The 19,220-nt window shown below is 38.8% G+C and overlaps 1 protein-coding gene across 11 annotated transcripts in view; it reads left to right on the top strand.

Moving 5' to 3' along the window:
• akap13 (A-kinase anchoring protein 13) overlaps nt 1-19,220 on the top strand; it is a 168,874-nt gene that overhangs the window by 69,817 nt on the left and 79,837 nt on the right. For all 11 annotated transcript variants that reach the window (XM_049484314.1, XM_049484320.1, XM_049484317.1 and 8 more), the window contains exon 9: nt 4,967-5,028. In XM_049484314.1, coding sequence (XP_049340271.1) covers nt 4,967-5,028 — 62 coding nt within the window. The remainder of the gene's footprint in view (nt 1-4,966; nt 5,029-19,220) is intronic.

The raw sequence follows: 19,220 nt of genomic DNA, 5'->3' as shown, positions 1-19,220 counted from the left end.
TGACCAGTTAAACCCCTCTTATATGATCTGAAACTCAAGCTGAGAGGAACCAGCAGTCAGAAACAGGAAATCCATCATTACCTCAGTGTGTCTATAACAAGCAGAAGCTCTATTTATGCAGCACTGTTAACAAAACAGCAGCTTATGTCCAACAACGCTGCAAAATAGAGGTGGGCGATATGGCCCTAAAATAATATCATGATATATGTAGAGGTATTAGAAAATGAGACACACTGAGAAGAACTATACTATGTTCTGGATGACTGGGTCAGAACATCTTCAGAAGATCGGGCAGGTCTTGAATTCCTGGTACTCAGTGGTCGATTGGTGAATTGGTCACGGGGTCATGAGGTTAATACCACCCCTGTTATGATAATTACGTTATCTTCATATCGTGAAATAGATATACATGACAATACATGACCTCATTATTGCCTGTTGTGTTAATCTTCATATTTGTTTATATACAAATGGTCAAAATAATAGAAAAAGGGCAAATAAAAAGGCATTGCAAACCTCTAACCAGAATTATGGGAAGTATGATTTTCCAAATGCACTACATTAATTAAAAATTAATTGCTCCTTAAAAGAATGTACAGTAATTGCATTATCAAGCTACTATATTATTATTGGTGGCATAAATCATTCTCAGATGTCAGTAATATAATTTATTGCAGCAGGATTAGCCAGCAGACTTTGTCTGAGGGAGGGATCTGTACCTACTGTCCGTGTCAAAGTTGCAGATGAGGGAGATGAAAGTGATTTTAAATAATGAGTTTTGTGTTTCCGTCACAGTTAAGCATAAACTAGCCTGTTTATGTTTTGTAATTTAGCACAAGCTAACACTAATGTGTGGTAAAGACTAAGCATATGTATGGTGTGGTCAGCAACAGCTCATTTGCATAAAAGTGACAGAGCTCTTAAACGGTCCATTCTAAAAGGGACTGAAACTGACAGGAATAGAGCTGGTGAGATCTTTATCTTTATGTGAGAGAGATTTTGTGCAAAGAACAGCGTGAACATGTTTTGAAAAGCCCATAGACCTATTCGAACTTGTGTAAAAAATGAATAATATGATCTGCTGCTTTTGTGTTGATTACAGACACAACAAAACAGATGTTTTTTTTTTCTCATGACTTGCTTAATATTAGACATCTAGTTTTAATGTTATGGCTAATACATATTATTTATTAAAAATTTATTTGATCAATTGGTAAATTCAGTAGGTCAGGTCACCACTTGAGCTGCTGCACCATTCGATTGTGTTCTTTGAGGAATGCTTTAGTTTAGCTGGAGTAATGAGGATTTTTCATTTAGGTTCTAGTTTAAAGAATCAGAATGAATTTACCTGAAGTTTGGTTGAGTTTTGTTCCTGTATTGATTTGTATTTCATTAAGAAGTGTTTCTCTGAACTGTACATTAGAGTCACTGAGAGGGGTTTTATTTTAAAGAGTGTAGGTGATTAAGATTTGTTTGCCATTAAATCAAAACAACATTAAGTGGTGATAACGCAGTTGTGTGCTGATAATGTGGGTGTTACCATGTTGTTTAAAACATAGATTAAAGGTCTTCTGGAGCAAAAGTGGTTTAAAGGAGCACTGTGAGTTTTCTGTCAGTAGAAGTTTCACGACAGCACCGGCATCTCAGACCAAAAGCTCCAGGCCTGCTGAGGAAGCCTGTTAGCATTTCAGCTAACTTGCCGCAGATCCTGAATCTCGATCCTGAATGATGTCCTTGTTCACATTGTGGCTTTCATGCTCCAAACTTTGGACATCAAAACTTTAAATTGTATTAATAGAGAAATCATGTGTGAAATGGACATGGTGTGTAGTGAAACATGATAATGAGTACTAAATAAATACAGCACTTTTAGCTGCCGATGCTCCCAACAGGCTGACAAGGCTAGTGATAGGGGCATAGTGTTTCTTATGCAAAAAATGGCTATTTTTCACCATTAACATGCTTAAAGTAGCTCCATACTTAATTGGCCACCATCATAAAATTAAGTCACGATAAGTTTACTGAGGAGCGCAAACAAATATGTAAAAAGATTGCAAAATGTATTCCATGGAAGTTCCTGAATTCCAGCTGTTTGTGCTTGCCAGTCGACTTAATTTCAAAAAGGTGGCACCTGAGGTACTGTGTGTATAACCAATGTTTTTAACAAACTGCAGCTATTATATAACGGTTTCTTTTCATGGGCAACGCCATGCCCCTATCGCTAGCATTCTGTTTAGAGTATCTGCTAAGCTCACTGTATTTCAGAATGTTGGTAGTGAATGGAGGTGGGCTGTAATCATTATCATGTTTTACATTGTTAAACGAATTGATGCATAAAAGTTTGGACGTTTTTCATTTGAGGAATATTCAGATGGCCACTTTCACCTGAACTTTGAATTCTGCATCTGCTATTTTGCGTGCCAGTGATTGAGAAAGTCTGTTTCTCCACAGAGCAGGACTAACATGTATGCACTGCCAGAATAGTTCACACACACAGAATGCCCTTACTCCACTACATATTTACAAAGAAATGAATTGGTTGCTGTTGCTTTAATAAGTAGAGAGTGCTGATGGGTCTGACATTACAATAAAGTGAGGAAAGTGGGGCTTTTATCAGCTTCTTCTTCAGTTTAGCAGTTCTCCTGTCGAACTTTTGTTAAGTCTTGACAGATTTGTGTTGAATGTATAATATAATTCTAGAGCACTAAATACATAAATGCCAAATGTCTTGCCAAAAAAAAAAAAAAGTCTCCACCTGGATTTAACTAATTAAATGATCTGGTGTTGCTGTTGTTGGTCAGGTTTAGGTTCAACAACAGTATGTGCTGAACAAATGAGGTCAGCTGACTACCAGAATATACTGAATATAGAGCAGGTTATTCCATCAATGGATTTTTTCTTCCCTGATGGCACGGCCATATTCCAAGATGACAATATCAGGATTCATGGGGCTGGAATTGTGAAAGAGTGATTCAGGGAGCATGAGATCATCATTTTCACGCATGGATTGAGAGAGTTCACCACATAGTCCAGATCTTAATCTCATTGAGAATCTTTGAGATGAGCTGGATGGAGAAGGAGAGGCTTTGTGCAGTGGTCAGACTCTACCATCATCAATACTGCTGCAAGATCTTGGTAAAAAAATTAATGCAACAATGGGTTGAAATAAATCTTGTGACGTTGCAGAAGCTTATTGAAACAATGCTACAGAGAATGCGTGCTGCAATCAAAGCTAAAGGCGGACCAACAAAATATTAGTGTCCTTTTTTGGTGCAGATTTTTCATATTTGAATCTGATAGGCTACAATCTATATTGTTTCAAATTTATATTGTAAACAAAACAATATAAATGCTTAATAATCATTCAAAATAAAAATCACTTTCTTTTTTTCTGCAAATATACAACAATTCTTATGTGTGTGTGTATATATACTGGAATAAGATTTAGTGCTGATTACAGCTGTGTGCTGCTGCTATGGGGTGTATTCTTGTTGTTAAAGGGGGAGATTCAAGCTTGTTTGGTCCAAAGGAGTTTTTGTTGTGTCTAAAACAACAAAGGCAGAAACCAGTTGCTCCTTTAATTTTCTAGTTTTGACAGAAAAATACCATCTCCTTATAAGATGTAAGGAAATAAATACGTTTTATTTCAAATATTTGGAAAATATATGTGTGGCCTTTCATAAAGGGATCAAGCTTTGATACTTGATCAGGAGTGCAGCACGCAGAGCTGTGGAGCTGCAGAGTAAGCTGTGTAGGTCTCAGTCTTCAGGGAGAAACCTTGAGGTGTGTTTACAGTGGGTGTTCAGACACTGCTGATAGCAGGGCGCTCCCAAAACACACACAGTCACACCAACACTTAGACAAAAATAGGCCTGATGTAAAGCAGCCCTGAGCAGTCGGCTCTCTTTCAGCGACTGTTTTTAAGCCAGTTATTGACTATTAAATACAGTGCTGACGCAGTTTAGTACCTGTTTACACTAATAACCATCTAAACCAGGCACAAATCATCAGTAGATCACACACAGACCTCTGAACAGCTCTCTTTCACTGCCAGTGAATGCTTTCATTTTGCTTACATTTTAATGCAGTGTACTTCAGTGCTTATTTGGTTGTACTTGATTTCCAATATTGTGTCCAATTATGTCTTAATATTTAGTACTTAGTACTTTTCTGAAAAACAACTTATATTTAGATATTTGAACTGAACAGCAAAACAAACACCCCCCATTCATGCATGCATACTGGTAAAGTTTAAAAAAATACATTGTGTCTGAAGTGGACTTAAAGTGTAGTGAAACATAGCTCACATCCAGCATTCTGAAAAACAGCGCTTTTAGCCGATGCTCCCAACAGGCTTACAACAACCACGCCAGCTCTTTCGCCGTTCAGATGGGAGTATATTGGACTGTAGTCTGCACATTTGGCAAACGTTTGTACTCTTTATCATGTATCACTACAAGTCCATTTTACACTCGATTTCTCCTTTATCGCGGAAAATGGGATGGGGAAAAAAAAAATTATATATTCAGCCATAAAATAAAACCCACCGTTCCTACAAACAGGTAGCCATATAGCTAGCTGGTTACAAATCCAAACACGGAAGAACCTTGGTCATTCCATCTTTCTGTCACTCCAAAACCAGATGCTTGACTTAACATTTGTTAACACTTGTGTTGGTAGCTTAGCCAGTAAGTTAGCCAACAGCAGCTGCACTGGGCTGCCTGATCTGTAGTTAAGATAACTAATCAAAAACTTACAATATAAAAACAAATCTGATCATTGTTAAGGTGTCTCCTCTTTCAATGACAGATGTTGATGTGGGACAAATTTTTACAGTTGTTTATTAAAACGGCTAGTCAGAAAAAAAATAACATTGTTATTGTTGGTTAATGGTTATAAATGCAAGAATAAAAACAGGGTGACCCAAGTTTCCTGACATTAATACGTTTCTATGTTTCCTCTCTAGATAACCACAATGGTTCAGCTGAGGATGGACAGACTTCTTTAACAGACATGGATCAGGCTGCGGTGAGTGTGTTAACCTTTTTTCTCTTTCTATCTCTCTCTCTGTCACTCTCTCTGTAGACTGTTTTTTCTGCTTTGACAGTTGATTTGTCTAACTTTAAATTGTATTGCTAGTGCTGCCTTTGGGGACCAAGCGCTTTGTATTAAGTATTGCTCACGAAGGGCAATATTAATATCTAAATCACTAAAGTATTCTTGTATGAACGATGCCATCATCAGAGGCATTCGGTTTGTGAACTTGGTTGTCCGTTCTGTTGCACTTGTTTTGGTCTAAGATAAAATGAATCATGATCACTCTTTGCTCCTTTGCTAGCCCTCTCCTGTCTCTCACAGAGATATGACGCAGTTTTTGACTTGAATCACTGACCTTGGCCCTCCTGGGGTCACACTGCTGGGTATGGGAATTCTCCTGTGTGTGTGTGTTTTTTTTTTTTTTTTTTTTTTCCCTTAATGTATTTATTTAGTTCTTTATAAATAATTTTCAGATGATCTATATGTTTATTCTGACAGACAGTTATACACTACTGCAGCTGTAGGAGGCGCTCTGTGATATTCATACGATGCACATGCTCTTCAGAACAGACTGTAATACGCTGCAGTGTTGGGACATAATGCTGTATAATGCTAATATCATCCACATTCTCAATCTCACAGACTATAATACACTTAGAGTGAGATTTTCATGGTACGATAACCGCTTTTGATTTGAAAATTAGCCTGTTAGCTAAAGTTATCAGTCTGTACTCTGCTGTTAGCAGTTAGTCCATAGTCCATAGTTAGTCCATGTGTATAGCTGGACAGAGCATCGTCTCTCAGAAGTGAATCCACCACAGGTCGGGCGCCCCCTGATTTTCGGTTTCAGAAAGCTGTGTAACCCCACCCATCCCCATAGGTTTCAATGGCAAAACAGACAACTTTCAGTCACGTTTTTTTTCTAATATACTGTAATTCTACCTCCATTATTTAAATGCAGCAGCTAGTGTAACCTCTGCTTATATTGTTAATTTTTTATATCCCCACAGAATTCGTTTTTTAAAACGTTATTCAGCTCTATTTAAAAAAGGTGTGGTTATTGTAAAAGGGCTGGTTATGGGCGGGACCAATAACAGACCGTCAGCTCCGCTGTGCTCCGCTTTGCAGGCTGTGACCGCGAGGCAGCCCTCAGGGGCGGGGTTATTTAAATGAGTAGGCTGTCTCTCCACAGTCTTTCTCCCTCCTCTGGTCTCTACTGCGCAGACTCGGGTATCAGGATCACCAACATGGAGGAAGATTTTGGCTTCATTTTCATTTCATCTTTTTTTACAGTCTCTGAGTTAGTCTGTTCGCTAACATTTTCGGTCTGTGTTGTGCTGTTTCTGCGTATCCTGTTAGCGGTTAGCCTGTCAGCTTGTAAGCTAACGTTATTGGTCTGTGTTGCTCTGTGTATCTGTCTCAGAGGCTAGCTTAGCAAGTGTGCTTCAGAACCAACACCACCACAGATAAAAAGCTAATTTCTATATCCTTTCTGTCCAGTCGCTTCATCATTTTTGTCTAAATGTTTAACTATAAGTAGACTTTCAGACAGACACAGAATGTTAGCAATCACGCTAACTAAGCGAAGTCCTCTGATTAGCTGAGCTATACGTTGTTTATTGGTCAGATTGATGATTTAACATTTACTGTATGACTGATAGGTGTGCAGTGTTCACTAGGAGAGGGAGATACCTGCTCTCATTCTCTTCTTTAGATACGGAAAGCAGCTAATTAGAGAACATGGAGCGTCCGGAGCAGAGGTCTAGTGACCTCAACACGCTGTGTCCTCTTCCCGTAGGACACTGTACTGTTTTCAGTCATTTCCTTCTCTTTTCCTGGACACCTGACTCAGCTCCTGTGTGTTTGTGAGTTTGTGTGTGAGAGTGTGTGTGAGAGAAAGAGGTGACACACACACCCAGCTGTGTCTGACGTTATGGGAAAGATGTGTTGAAGTCTGAGTTTCCGCTTGCTCTGGCTCCAGGCACTGGGCAGTCCCGTCTGCCCGCTGTCCTACCACTATGAGCGCTTTTTCACCAAAAGAACTCTGCTTCTTGAACCAGTTCCGTTCGGGCATATATGAGAACCATGGTGCTGTTTTTAGAGGAACATCCCACATTTCCACCAGTTTTAGTGGAACCGTCAAAACGTCACATCGTATGTCAACAACAGAGGGCGTTGTTGCACATTGTTTTACACATTTTAGCAGCAAAAGAACTGTTGTGTTGTAATGTATGGCATTTGATGGCTGTTTTACAACACTGGAATAATGACACACTTGGAAGTTTATGCATGCTGAAGAGACAAGCAAGCTGAGCTCTGCACTTCGTTGTACATATTGGCTCATATTGTTTCATATTGGCTGTCAAAAACTGACAGCAAAAAATCCATGATTCCTGGAATTTGCTTATTTAAGAGTATTTTATTCTCTTCAGTAATCCAGATTCTTTATGACAGTGAACTATCATAAAGAATAGTCTTGTGATATATTGAGTATTGCAGGACCACAGAATCGTGATATCACAATATGTTGCCCATGACCATGTTAGCAAGCAGACGACCATGCTCATCTAACATTGTTACCATGACGTTCGCACATCAGCAACCAGCAGTGTTCCACACTGCAAAAGCTAGCATTCTGACTAATATTAGAAGGCTTGTGTCACGTCACTCAGTGTTCCTAATGAACTGGCTGAATGTAGCTAAGGGAAATATAAAAATAAAAAAACCCAACCGTGTCTGAATTACATGTCCTTTTCACTGAGCTGGAAAAGTGTGATAAGCTCAGCTGCTGTCTTGATCTTATTTATAGATCATGTGATTCTGGCTGGGATTAAAGCAAAACTTAACATGAAGCTTTGCACTGTCATGCATGCATGTCACTTACAAAGCATGAACCACTCGGACAGATGTCAGATACAAATCACATTAAATCAGAAAAACAGGATTCGGGCCACTTTTACCTGCTGTGTAAATGCTACACTTCTTAGAAACCCCTATCTTGTGCTTCCACTCACTGGCCACTTTATTAACTTCAGACACCAAACATATCTTGGCTGATTTTGGTTTTATTAATTATACTGAAATGATTTTCAGATTTTACATTGTGTTTAGGTTGAGGACTATATGTGGGTGAGTGTGTTAGCATATAACTGAAGGTGCTGGTTGTTCTGACAGCAGATCCCTAGCATTATCATTTTGCTGGCATGCAGACCTGTCCTCCTTTCGTCAGCATTCGCAAGAAGTTACATTCTGGAACATTCTATCTTAAGAGGCTCTTGAGATAACTCAGTCTGGAGCAGCATGGCTGTGGGTGGTGCGGTTTGAAAGATACCTGTATAAAAATCTTCACACTCTGAACGTGATTTATTTAGTAACTCTCTTGATTAATAAAAAAAAAATCTGTTATAGCAAAAATGCTCTGTTAATAAAAGTACTGTGACACCTGCTTATTCCCCAAATTATTCGTCCAAATAATGCTGGGATTTTATTTACTTATAGCCACATGATGCTAATATATAAACATGTTCTATCTATTTTAGAGCGTTTATTCTATTGGCATTACACTTCCATAAAGGGACTAGACAAACTGTGTGTGCATGTGTGTGTCTGTGTTAAGTGCAAATTTGTAAAGTGGCCAGTGAGTGGAGTTACATGGTAGGTGTTTCTAATAAAGTGACCAGTGAGTCGAGTTGCAAGGTAGGTGTTTCTAATAAAGTGGCCAGTATATGTAATTAAAAGTTAGGTGTTTCTAATAAACTTTCCATAAGGGAAAGTGTAAGGTAGATGTTTCAGCTAAAGTGGCCAATGAGTAAAAGCACAAGGTAAATGTTTCTAATAAAGTGTCCGTAAGTGAAAGCGTAAGGCATGTGTTTCTAATAAAGTGGCCAGTTAGTGAAGTTACATGGTAGGTGTTTCTAATAAAGTGTCCTTAAGTGAAAACATAAGGTAGATGTTTTTACTGAAGTGGCCAGTGGCTGGAGTTACAGAGTAGATGTTTCTTTAAAAAAAAGGGTTCGGTGACTGAAAGCACAAGGGAGATGTTTCTAATAAAGTGTGTGTAAGTGTAAGCAGTAAGCAGAGTGGAGGTATAGGGTAGGTGTTTCTGATAAAGTGTCCAGTGAGTAGAATTTGTGTTTTTTATTAAAGTGGTTGGTGAGAAGAAGCATAATAAGTTATAATTCAGAAATATGTAAATCTGTTGCTGAAATGTAAATGAAGTGAAAGGCAGGTTGTTTATTGTTAACAGCAGTGTAAAGAGCTCACTCGCTCCCCCCTGTGGTCAGCTGTGGTATAACTCTCTCCAGATGTTTTGAGAAACGTAGATCAGAGAGACATAGAGACATTGTTGATTTCTATATAATAAATACAAAAGGTGTAGAAATGATCAGAGGTAGATGATACTCTATTGAACTATAACAACTTCATTCACACTCACACTATCTGTCTCTTCTTGTCTCTCCTTCACTCTCACACACTCTCTCTTTCTCTCTCTCTCTCTCTCTCTCTCTCTCCTTCTTTCTCTCTCTGACACACACACACACGCGCGCACACACACTCACACTCACTCACACTTTGGGTACAGCTTCCATTGTCCTTGACTGTGTTGGATTGACTACACTTGCACATATGAAGATCTCAGTGAGTCTGAGATGCGCATACAGAGTCTCTATTCATCCAGCTCTGGATAAATTACAATGAAGGGGAGGGCTTCTGGCTCCTCCCTTCTTCAGTCTGTTCACGATGTCTTCATGTCTGTTTTTGTTTTGTAAATCCTGCAGAGAAATGCCCCTAAATAAGTTGGGAAATACACAATTTGGACAAAAGTGTTTGGACACATTTTTAATATATACATTTTTTTTACTCACTGGCAATTTTATTAGAAACATCTACTTTGTGCTGTCAATCCCAGGCCACATTATTAAAACACCTACCTTGTGTTTTCACTCATGGCCACTTTCTTAGAAACACCTATCTTGTTACACTAAAGCACCGAGTGAAGCACCACCATGTCGGAGAACACAGTTCCACTTAAGATCCCCTAGTAGACCTTGAGTTATATTCAACATGGTGCCAATATGTTAGTTTTTCTGTGCCAGAGAGTACTTATTGACAGTACTTCTCTACACATGTGTATGTGCAGGAGGGTCAAATAAATATAAATAAGTTTTATTTAGTAAAAACAGTTTTAAACATTTAGTAGAAACAAAATCTTTAAACATTTGTCTCATTCTTAAATAGGAACTTATCAAGACTTTAAAATAAAAAATGTAACAAAAATAATATGATCACATAAACAATTAAAATTAAATACAGTAAATAGCAAAACAGACTGCTTTCAGGAATGTTGTTATATCACAATATGGAGTTTGTTTTTTTTATTGTGTAAAATAATTGGCAATATTATTGTGTATGATACAATATGGCAATTCTATTTCAGCAAAGGGTGCAACTTAAAGTACCTGCACTGTTTGTCTAACTTTGTCTTTCCATCTGTTTTAAACGGATACGAATACAAACACTACTAGGGTGTGCTCTATTCTCTGAATTTGCTTGTTTGATCAGTAATATTGTAAAGTCTGCTCTCTGTGGTTCTGTTGATCTGTATCTCATCTCATAAGTAAATTTGCTAGCACAGCTGACACGCTTATAGATCCACATTAGTTCAGACACAACTGCCTGTCAGAAGTTTGTTTCAGTAGCCTGACCTTAACACAGCTTTACTGAGGTCCACAGTGCACCGTGTTCCAAAATATTGCAAATATATGCATGTGACATTTTTCTCAAATTTTCCTAAATAGTCAGTGCAAATGACAGTCAGTATAATTTCCAAGTCATGTATAAACTATACATCCAATTTTATTGAACAAACCTCCCAATGATAAGTCATTTAAGAAATGTAAAATAAACTTAAAATGCACTGTTCCTAATTATTATGCACAACAGGATTTCAAAACATTTTATAGGTTGTAAAGAATTGCAAATGGTCTACCATCCAGGGTAACACAGCATTCATCAGTTAACAAGACTGTTAGAAAATTAGTCTGCATGTATATCTGGGCACACTACGACAATTTCTGCTGGTGAGCACTGGTTAGGGTTGTTGGACACGCTTTGCTGCCCCTTTAAAATAGCAATCCACCAAAGTCAGAGCACACCTGGCTCTGGGAATGGCAAGTGACATGCTGACATTTAACAAAAACACCATCCATATCTTGATTTAATACATGCTTGAGGGCAAGCTCTCAGGGCTGGGCCATATGACTGAAAAATGTATGTTTCAGTATACTTAATACACATGGCAATATATAATATGCCATTTCAGTTTTATTTCAGTTTGCCTTTGGATTCAGTTCAGTTATTTTGTAATTGTTATTAAACTAACAATGTTTTACATTACAGCAAAACATTAGTACACAGACAAAACACACAGTGATTAAAGAATACTTACAATAGACTAAAGACAATAAATTAAATAAATACAAGTACATACATGTGTGCAGCTAACATAGTTGCTATAGTTATAGTCCAGTGATGTAATTGGGTAAATGTGTATAGAAATAAAAGAGTATGGTTAGATATTGCAGATAGTATTGAAAAGCTTAACAGAGTAGAATGTTAACATGTAACACCCAAAACACCACAACCTGCTCTGTACTAGATAAATAGTGCTAGTATTTTAGGATAGTATTTTATTATCATAATGCTGGTTACAATGTTGGAACAGAATAATTTGAACAAGACAATGTTAATACTCTGTTGGCCGTCATACCTCCACAAACCAACCCACTCGGCACAAACAATCCATGAATGCTATATTCCTTTTTTTGGAATTAAATTGAATTCTTAAAATCATATAAAAATCTAGAATTTAAAAAAGACGTGCGATGTATAGCCCAGCTCTAGCAGTTCTGTGTGTTGGAGGAAGGGTCATGGCTGCAGGCTGCAGAGGCGGATTATGAACAGAGAAAAATGTGGAAAAAGATGGAGAAAGAAAAAAAGAAAAGAAAAGAGAGTTGGAGCTCATGGCCAGCCGTCGGACGACAAGGAAGGGTGTGTGCTGGACCAGAGGGAAAAGAGAGAGAAGGAGAGTAGAAGAGTAGAAAGGGATAAACCAATAGAGAAAAACAGACAGGACAGTGAGAAATAAAGAAAGACAACTGTGTGAAACAGAGAGATAGGAAAAAAGAGTACAAGAAAGTTTGAAGGTAAGCGAAAGAGAGCAGAAAAAGTGGAAGAGAGAAAGATAGAGAAAGGAGTTGAAAGAAAGTTAAGGGAGAGAGAAAGATAGTGAGGGTTGAAGAAAGTGAGAAGGAGGAAAGGCTTGGAAAGTGAGAAACAGTGAGTGAGAGAAGACAGATTGAGGAAGAGAGTGAAAGTAAAAAAAGAGTGAGAGACAGAGAAGTGAGGAGGGATAGCAAGAGACAAAGTGAGGAGAAAGGGAGGAGAGAGAGGCAGACTGAGAGAGAGAGGAAACCGAGAGAGAGGCAGAGAGAGAAGGAGGGACAGAAAGGGAGAGTGAGAGTGAGTGTTGTAGGTTTGGGGCTGTGTTCAGGTTCTGTTCTCTGTGTGTTGAGTGTGTATCCGTGTTCTTCCGGAGCGTTCCTCCGGCTTCATGTTGGAATATAGCGTTGGTTTTCTGCGTGTGCTTTCTCTTTGCGCTCGGAGGGAAGATGTACGAACGGCACCGGCGGCGATACACACTGTGGTCTAAAACAGACCGGACTGATGATGTGCTTCTGCTGAAGGTATGAACATTATATTACAGGCACTGAGTGAACTAGATATATAAGTATGAGCTGTAATGAATGTACAGTTATTCCGGTGTGTTTTTCTGAAAGCTGCTGACTCAAAACAGCACACTACAGTGAGAAGATGCTTCATCCTAGAATCTCTCTCCTCCTTTCTTTGTTTAGCAACAAAACAATATCAACATAATATGGAAACAAGCTTAAGTCATACATTCATAAGTCATGCATTTATATGAAACTTTGAATATGCATCTTCTCTAATTCCTGTAATGTGTTTTCCATAAAGGATTGTTTCAGTGGAGCTCATATTTAAATAAGATGTGTGCTTTTAGAAGTCTTACAAATGCAGCAGTACATCTAGTCCCCTTATGCAGTGCATACGAGTGGAATATGTGAGCAGAGTTTGAGTGTGGAAAGTGTGTGTTGGGGGAAAGTGTGTTTGGTGTGTGTGAAAGAGAAAGAGAGGGAGAGGTGGGGGGAATGCAGGGCTGATTAGAGTTCAGTAAATGCCAGACGAGTGTGTGGCTCCTGCTGAGTGTGTGCGCGCACTGGGTGGAGTATGCTGTTGGATGGGGCTCTGTTTTTCTTGCTGGTCAATACACAACATACACACATACACACACACACACACACACAAACTCACACACACAGCATCAGTCAAAAGTTTTGACACACCTCTTCTCATTCAGTGTGCTTTCTTTCTTTTTATTTTATTACATTTGTTACATTGTACATTTAATATGGAAGACATTAAAGCTATACAGTAACACATGCATAATTATTTAGTAAACAAAAACTGTTAAACAAACCAGAATATGTTTTATACTTTAGATTCTTCTAAGTAGCACATTTATCTTTGAGGACAGATCTGCACACTCTTGGTATTTTAATCTCAGTGTTTAAGGAGTTCCTGGAGGTGCTGAACAATAGTTGCTGCTTTTCCTTCAGGCTGTGAAGCTCCAGCTCATCCCAAATCACCTCAAATCACCATCTCAGTTTAGGGATTTTGGAGGACAAATACTTTTTTTAATCACATAAGGTGCACCAGATTGTAAAGCGCATTTTAAGCAACAATAGTAAGGAACAAGGGTGTCTCCATGTTTCCATTCTAATTTGGCAGAAAACTGTATTTGGGAGAGTAAAGCGCTTCCATTTATTTTTCAATAAGCTTAGATTTCTAATATTTTCAATAGCGCAGTTATTGAGGTCCTTCACGCAGTTAGTCAGCACTGCGGTAGCCACGATTAGCACCACTAGCTTAGCGCTAGTTAAAAGCCGCCAACAGCTCTACACCGAGAAACCCTGTGTGTTCTGTGAAGCCAGGGCAAAATCAGCTAGCGGTTTGTCTCGTGTAGCTTGTTTTAACACAGTAAACACGCAGACTACAGTCTGACATACTCGCCTCTAAATGGCGAAAGAGGTAGCGCTGCAGCTAATGCTAATACTGCTTAGTGCTGGAGAAACTTCACTGAAAACTCACCTTTATATCGCTGTACTTCAGTGGAGTGGCTTTACTGCTCCTTAATACCTGACTGATACAATTCATACATAGGTGCACCGGATTATAAAAAATGCAATAATTCCATTTGTGTCCCTTAATTGTTTTTTCTCTTTAGTTTTAATCCGCAATATAGTAAATAAATGAAATAAAGAGATGAAGAAAAGCACTGAATGAGAAGGTGTGTCCAAACTTTGACTACTTCTGTACACACAAACACACACACAAACAACCTAAAATATACATTTTGAAATATACCCACTTATGTTTATCCTGCTTTTGTTGAAGTAACTGACTTTATTGTCCAGAGAGTCCTATTCTTTTGCCACCTCTTCTCTCCAGAGTCTGGATAAGCTGTGTGTGCATTCGCACTCTTGTGTCAACAGTGAATGCAGTCTAAAGTTACTGATTGCATTCATTAGAAGTGTTCTGCACAAACATAAGGGCATTGTGTTAGTGTTGTGTCCGTTTTATTGAGTGCTCATTGTAAATCAGTATGAGATATCAGAGTCAGAGCGAGGCCTGATGGTGGGTGTCAGATGGATGGGCATATCATATTTAAAGTTGTGCAGGCATTTAAAATTCCTTGGTCCACAGTGTTCATGTGTGTTGTGTGTACAGAATACATTATAGAAGGCATTACCACCCACAGTGGACAGTGCATCCACAGTGATAACAAGATAATAATAGTGATTGGTGGTGTCTGGCAATATTTGTAAGTGTGAACTGCCTTCACCTCATCCATGCAGTGAACACACACTGTAGTATTGCAGCATTCTTATGCTTTCATGGATTATGGCAAAAGTCATGGGATAGGATGCTAATTTCTTTTGGATTTACAGTAGTGTATCTTTTTGTACTGCAATGTATTATTTTATGTGGTGCTGTATACAATATCCAATTGCATCAAATTGTATATGAGTATATTTCATCGCATTATATTGCATTAAACTATCAGTGTACTGTATAGTCATGTCATATATTGTATTGCATATGATGTTTTAAAGTATCATTTGTATCGCTTTTGCATTTAGTTGGTTCTCAATGAATCTCATGTTTGCAGAGCATAAAGCACAGTGTGTGCATTTAATGTGTTTTACATTGTTGAACTTTGTAATAAAAATAAAGATGGAAACATTATCTCTACTGTATTTTTTGCACTATAAGGCATATTTAAAATCTTTTAAATTTCTCAGTCATGTTGTAAGGAGCAGTAAAGCCACTTCACTGAAGTACAGCGTTTTACATGAGTTTCAGTTTAGATCTCCAGCACTAAGACTGAAGCAGTATTAGCATTAGCCACTAACTGCACTAAGTGCTAGCCCTTTACTGAGGTGAGTATTATTGGCCTGTAGCCAGCTGCTTACCCTAGCTAGCACTGCTGGAGCAGCATTAGCATTAACCACTAACCTTGCTAAGCGTTAGCTCTTTTGCAGTTCATAGGTGATCATATCGGACTGTAGCCTGTGTGTTTACACTATGTTAAAACAAGCTAAATGAGACAAACCGCTAGCTAATATTCTCCGGCTTACTACAACACTCCGGATTCCACAGTGTAGCACTGTCGGGTGGCATTTACATCTCACTAGTGCAAGTGGTTAGCCGCTAATGCTAATCCTGCTGCACCCATCCATAGTGGAAATCTAAGGTTACTTTAAATAAATGAGAGCACTTTACACACCCAAATAAACAGTTTTCAGGACAGAAATCTTTGTAGATTAACATTATTACAATTTTCTTTGCTTAGCTTAGCTTTACTTAACTTAATTACCTCCCCACCACCACCCAGTGGTGAGACCTTCTGAAGTAGAAGGAAAACATGGCGACACCCCTGTTCCTTATTATTGTCTCATAATGTACCTTATGTATGAAAATAGGCCAGAAAATATATGTTCACTGATAATACGCCTTATAATGCGTTGCTCCTTATAGTGCAATAAATATGGTATACTAAAGTGAGGCACACTCCCAGGTGTTTCTTATTTCTGTTGCATCAGTCTGAGTCATATGATTAGAGAGCTGTTCTGAATATGGATGTTCAGAGGGCAACAACATCTGAAAGTTTCTTCTCTACTAAATCCACAGACTGAATCAGCTGCCATGTGGTAACTATTCTGCAGCCTGTCTCAGTGTGTGAGGGGTTCTGGTGTGTGTTTGCAGGCAGGTTTGCAGGTGCTTGTCCAGTTTATTAGTGTAGCATGAGGGCAAATGAGAATAGTAACTTTCAAAGCCCCTCACTGGGGTCGTTTGAACCCTCCGCTGAGGAAATCAGCAGAGCAGCTTTGATGCAGTGTGCCGCTTGTAATGAACTTACATGCAGGTGATGTTGAGAAGCTAGTTGACACTTACTGTGGAAGCCATGTGATGGAAATGCACAAAAGTGGACATACTGTAACAGTCAAAATTTGAACACACTTTTTCATTCAAAGTGTTTTTCCCCCTACATTGTAAATTAATACTGAAGTCATCCAGACTGTGAAGGAACACATAAGGAACCATGTAGTAACTTAAAAGTGTTACACAAACCAAAGCATTTAGGTGCTCTTATTTGGGGAGCTGTTAACTTGTGGTTTCTGAAGATGGTAGCTCTGATGAACTAGTCCTGTGCAACAGAGATGAATCTTGCTCGTCCTTTCCCTGTGGTGGTCCTGATGAGAGCCAGTTTCATCATAAAGATTGATTGTCTTTGTGACTGCACTTGAAGATACTTTCAAAGTTCTTGACATTTTTGCAGATTGTCTGACATTCATTTCTTCATTTTTCTTGACTTGACTCTTGAGTTGAGTAGTCCTTGCTTTATTATGAATTAGAACATTACTCAAATAGGTGTTCACTGTATACCATCTCTACCTCTTGACAACTTTACAACTGATGGTCTAAAAAAAAAAAAATCAACTAATTAACTCCTGACAAGTTCAACACAGCTGTTAACTTAAAGCCAATCCAGGTGACTCTACCTCATAAAGATGACTGAGAAAATGTCAAGACTTGAGACTGGAGCAATATTAGCATTAGCTGCTAACCACGCTAAGCGCTAGACCTTTTGCTGTCCAGAGGTGAGTATTATTGGCCAGAGCCTGCAGCTAACCCCAGCAAGCATTGCTGGAACAGCATTAGCATTACCCACTAACTGTGCTTAGTGCTAGTTAGCCCATTTTTTTTTTGTTCAGAGGCGCGTATATCGGGCTGTAACTTTAGCTTGCTGCTAACCCCGGTTGGCACTGCTGGAGCAGTATTAGCATTACCCGCTAACCGCACTGTTAGTGCTGGTTAGTGCTTTCACCATTCAGAAGCGAGTATATTGGACTGTAACCTTCACAAGCTACTTGGGACGAACCACTAGCAGTATCACCCTGGGTTTCCTGGAAAACTTGGGGTTTCTCAGTAAAGATCTGTCTGGCTAGCTTAAGTGGAAATTTAAGCTTACTGTAGATAAACGGAAGAGTCTGTTAGACTTTATACTGAAAGTAACATTTCAGGGTCTGTTCACTCTGACTCCTTTCATCTCTCTCTTTTCTTTCTATGGAATTCTTCACTCCTGCACTGCTGAAAACAGGTTTTGAGTGTGAGTAGGTGATGAGCACATACTCAGTGTTATTGTTCAAGTCCAGGCAGTTTAAGCATTCGTATGTACAGCTATGAAGTGAGGCAGGAATGGGTCAGCGCAGGGTTCCTGAGCAGGACTGCATGACAGTGGGCAGCAGGGCAGCAGAGAACCAGGCTGGGCAACATCAGGATACAACATTAGGAACAGGGCATCTTTAAAAGAAATAGTTAGAGGGACAAAACAATGATGTACAACCTGTAATCAGGTACAGGACATGGTATGGCTGCAGTCTTCAACTACAGAAAAGACTGAGAGTGTGTCTGAGTCCGGTATTTTAATAGGGAGGTTGTTCAGAAGTTAGGGAGCTTTAAAAAGAAAGCTTTTCCTCCTGGTTTGTTTTTTCTAATACGCAGGACTGACAACAGGCCAGTGGTTTTTGAGCGGAGTGTATGTGGCGAGTTGAAAACCATAAAAAGTTCATTGATATAATGCGGGGCCAGACCAATGAGAGTAGGGTTGTCCCCAATCTGATCACATTATCACATAATTTTTAAAGGATTGGAATCTACTGAACAATATCCAGATAATTGATTCATCAAAAAAGTAACTTTTCTGTTGTTACTCCACGAGTTCACTATAGGACCTGCTGCACACGCACAGAGAATGCTCGCGCTGTTGAGCTGATGAAGGCTCTCGGGTGCTTTTTCTTTCCCTCACGCACACGCTCGCTTGTACACACATACACTCACACATTCCACCAGTTCTAAACCACACTACATTGTTATTACGGTCCCTCTCCCCCCCCAAAAAAAGAAAACAACCAGCATTAAAATAAGTCATTATCTTATTTATGATTAATTACAGAATTGTTGTTGTGATATATTTTGTTGCTTGTTTGACGCATTTTTAAAAAGGAAATCATTTATATGACTATTTACTACTTGTTTATTTTGTGCTAAAAAATTAACGGTTTTGATACGGTTGTTCAGTAATAATAATAAAAAAATGCATTGCCAAAGTATCAAATCAGGACTTGGTATCGTTAGATACTTAAATCAAATGACTGACTCGGGAACTACCTAATTGAGAGGTTTATATGTCAGAAGAAGTATTTTATAATCTATACAAAATTAAACAGGTAACCAGTGTAGGGATGAAAGAATACTAACAGTAAAGCTTTGGAATTTGCTTGCTCTAGTGAGATTCTAGCAGCTGCATTCTGAACTAGCTGCAGCTTATGAAGTGATTTACATGAACTTCCAGCCAACAAAAAGTCCAGTCTTTAGGTTATGTATGCATGCACCAGCTTCTCAGCTTCTTCCTGAGCACAGTATTGCAATATTGCACAAACGGACAAACTGTGTTTAACTGTGTTGCATATGTGTGCGTT

Source organism: Astyanax mexicanus, chromosome 10, assembly GCF_023375975.1.
Source record: "Astyanax mexicanus isolate ESR-SI-001 chromosome 10, AstMex3_surface, whole genome shotgun sequence".
NCBI classification, from domain to species: domain Eukaryota; kingdom Metazoa; phylum Chordata; class Actinopteri; order Characiformes; family Acestrorhamphidae; genus Astyanax; species Astyanax mexicanus.
This window is presented reverse-complemented; position numbering and strand designations above follow the sequence as displayed.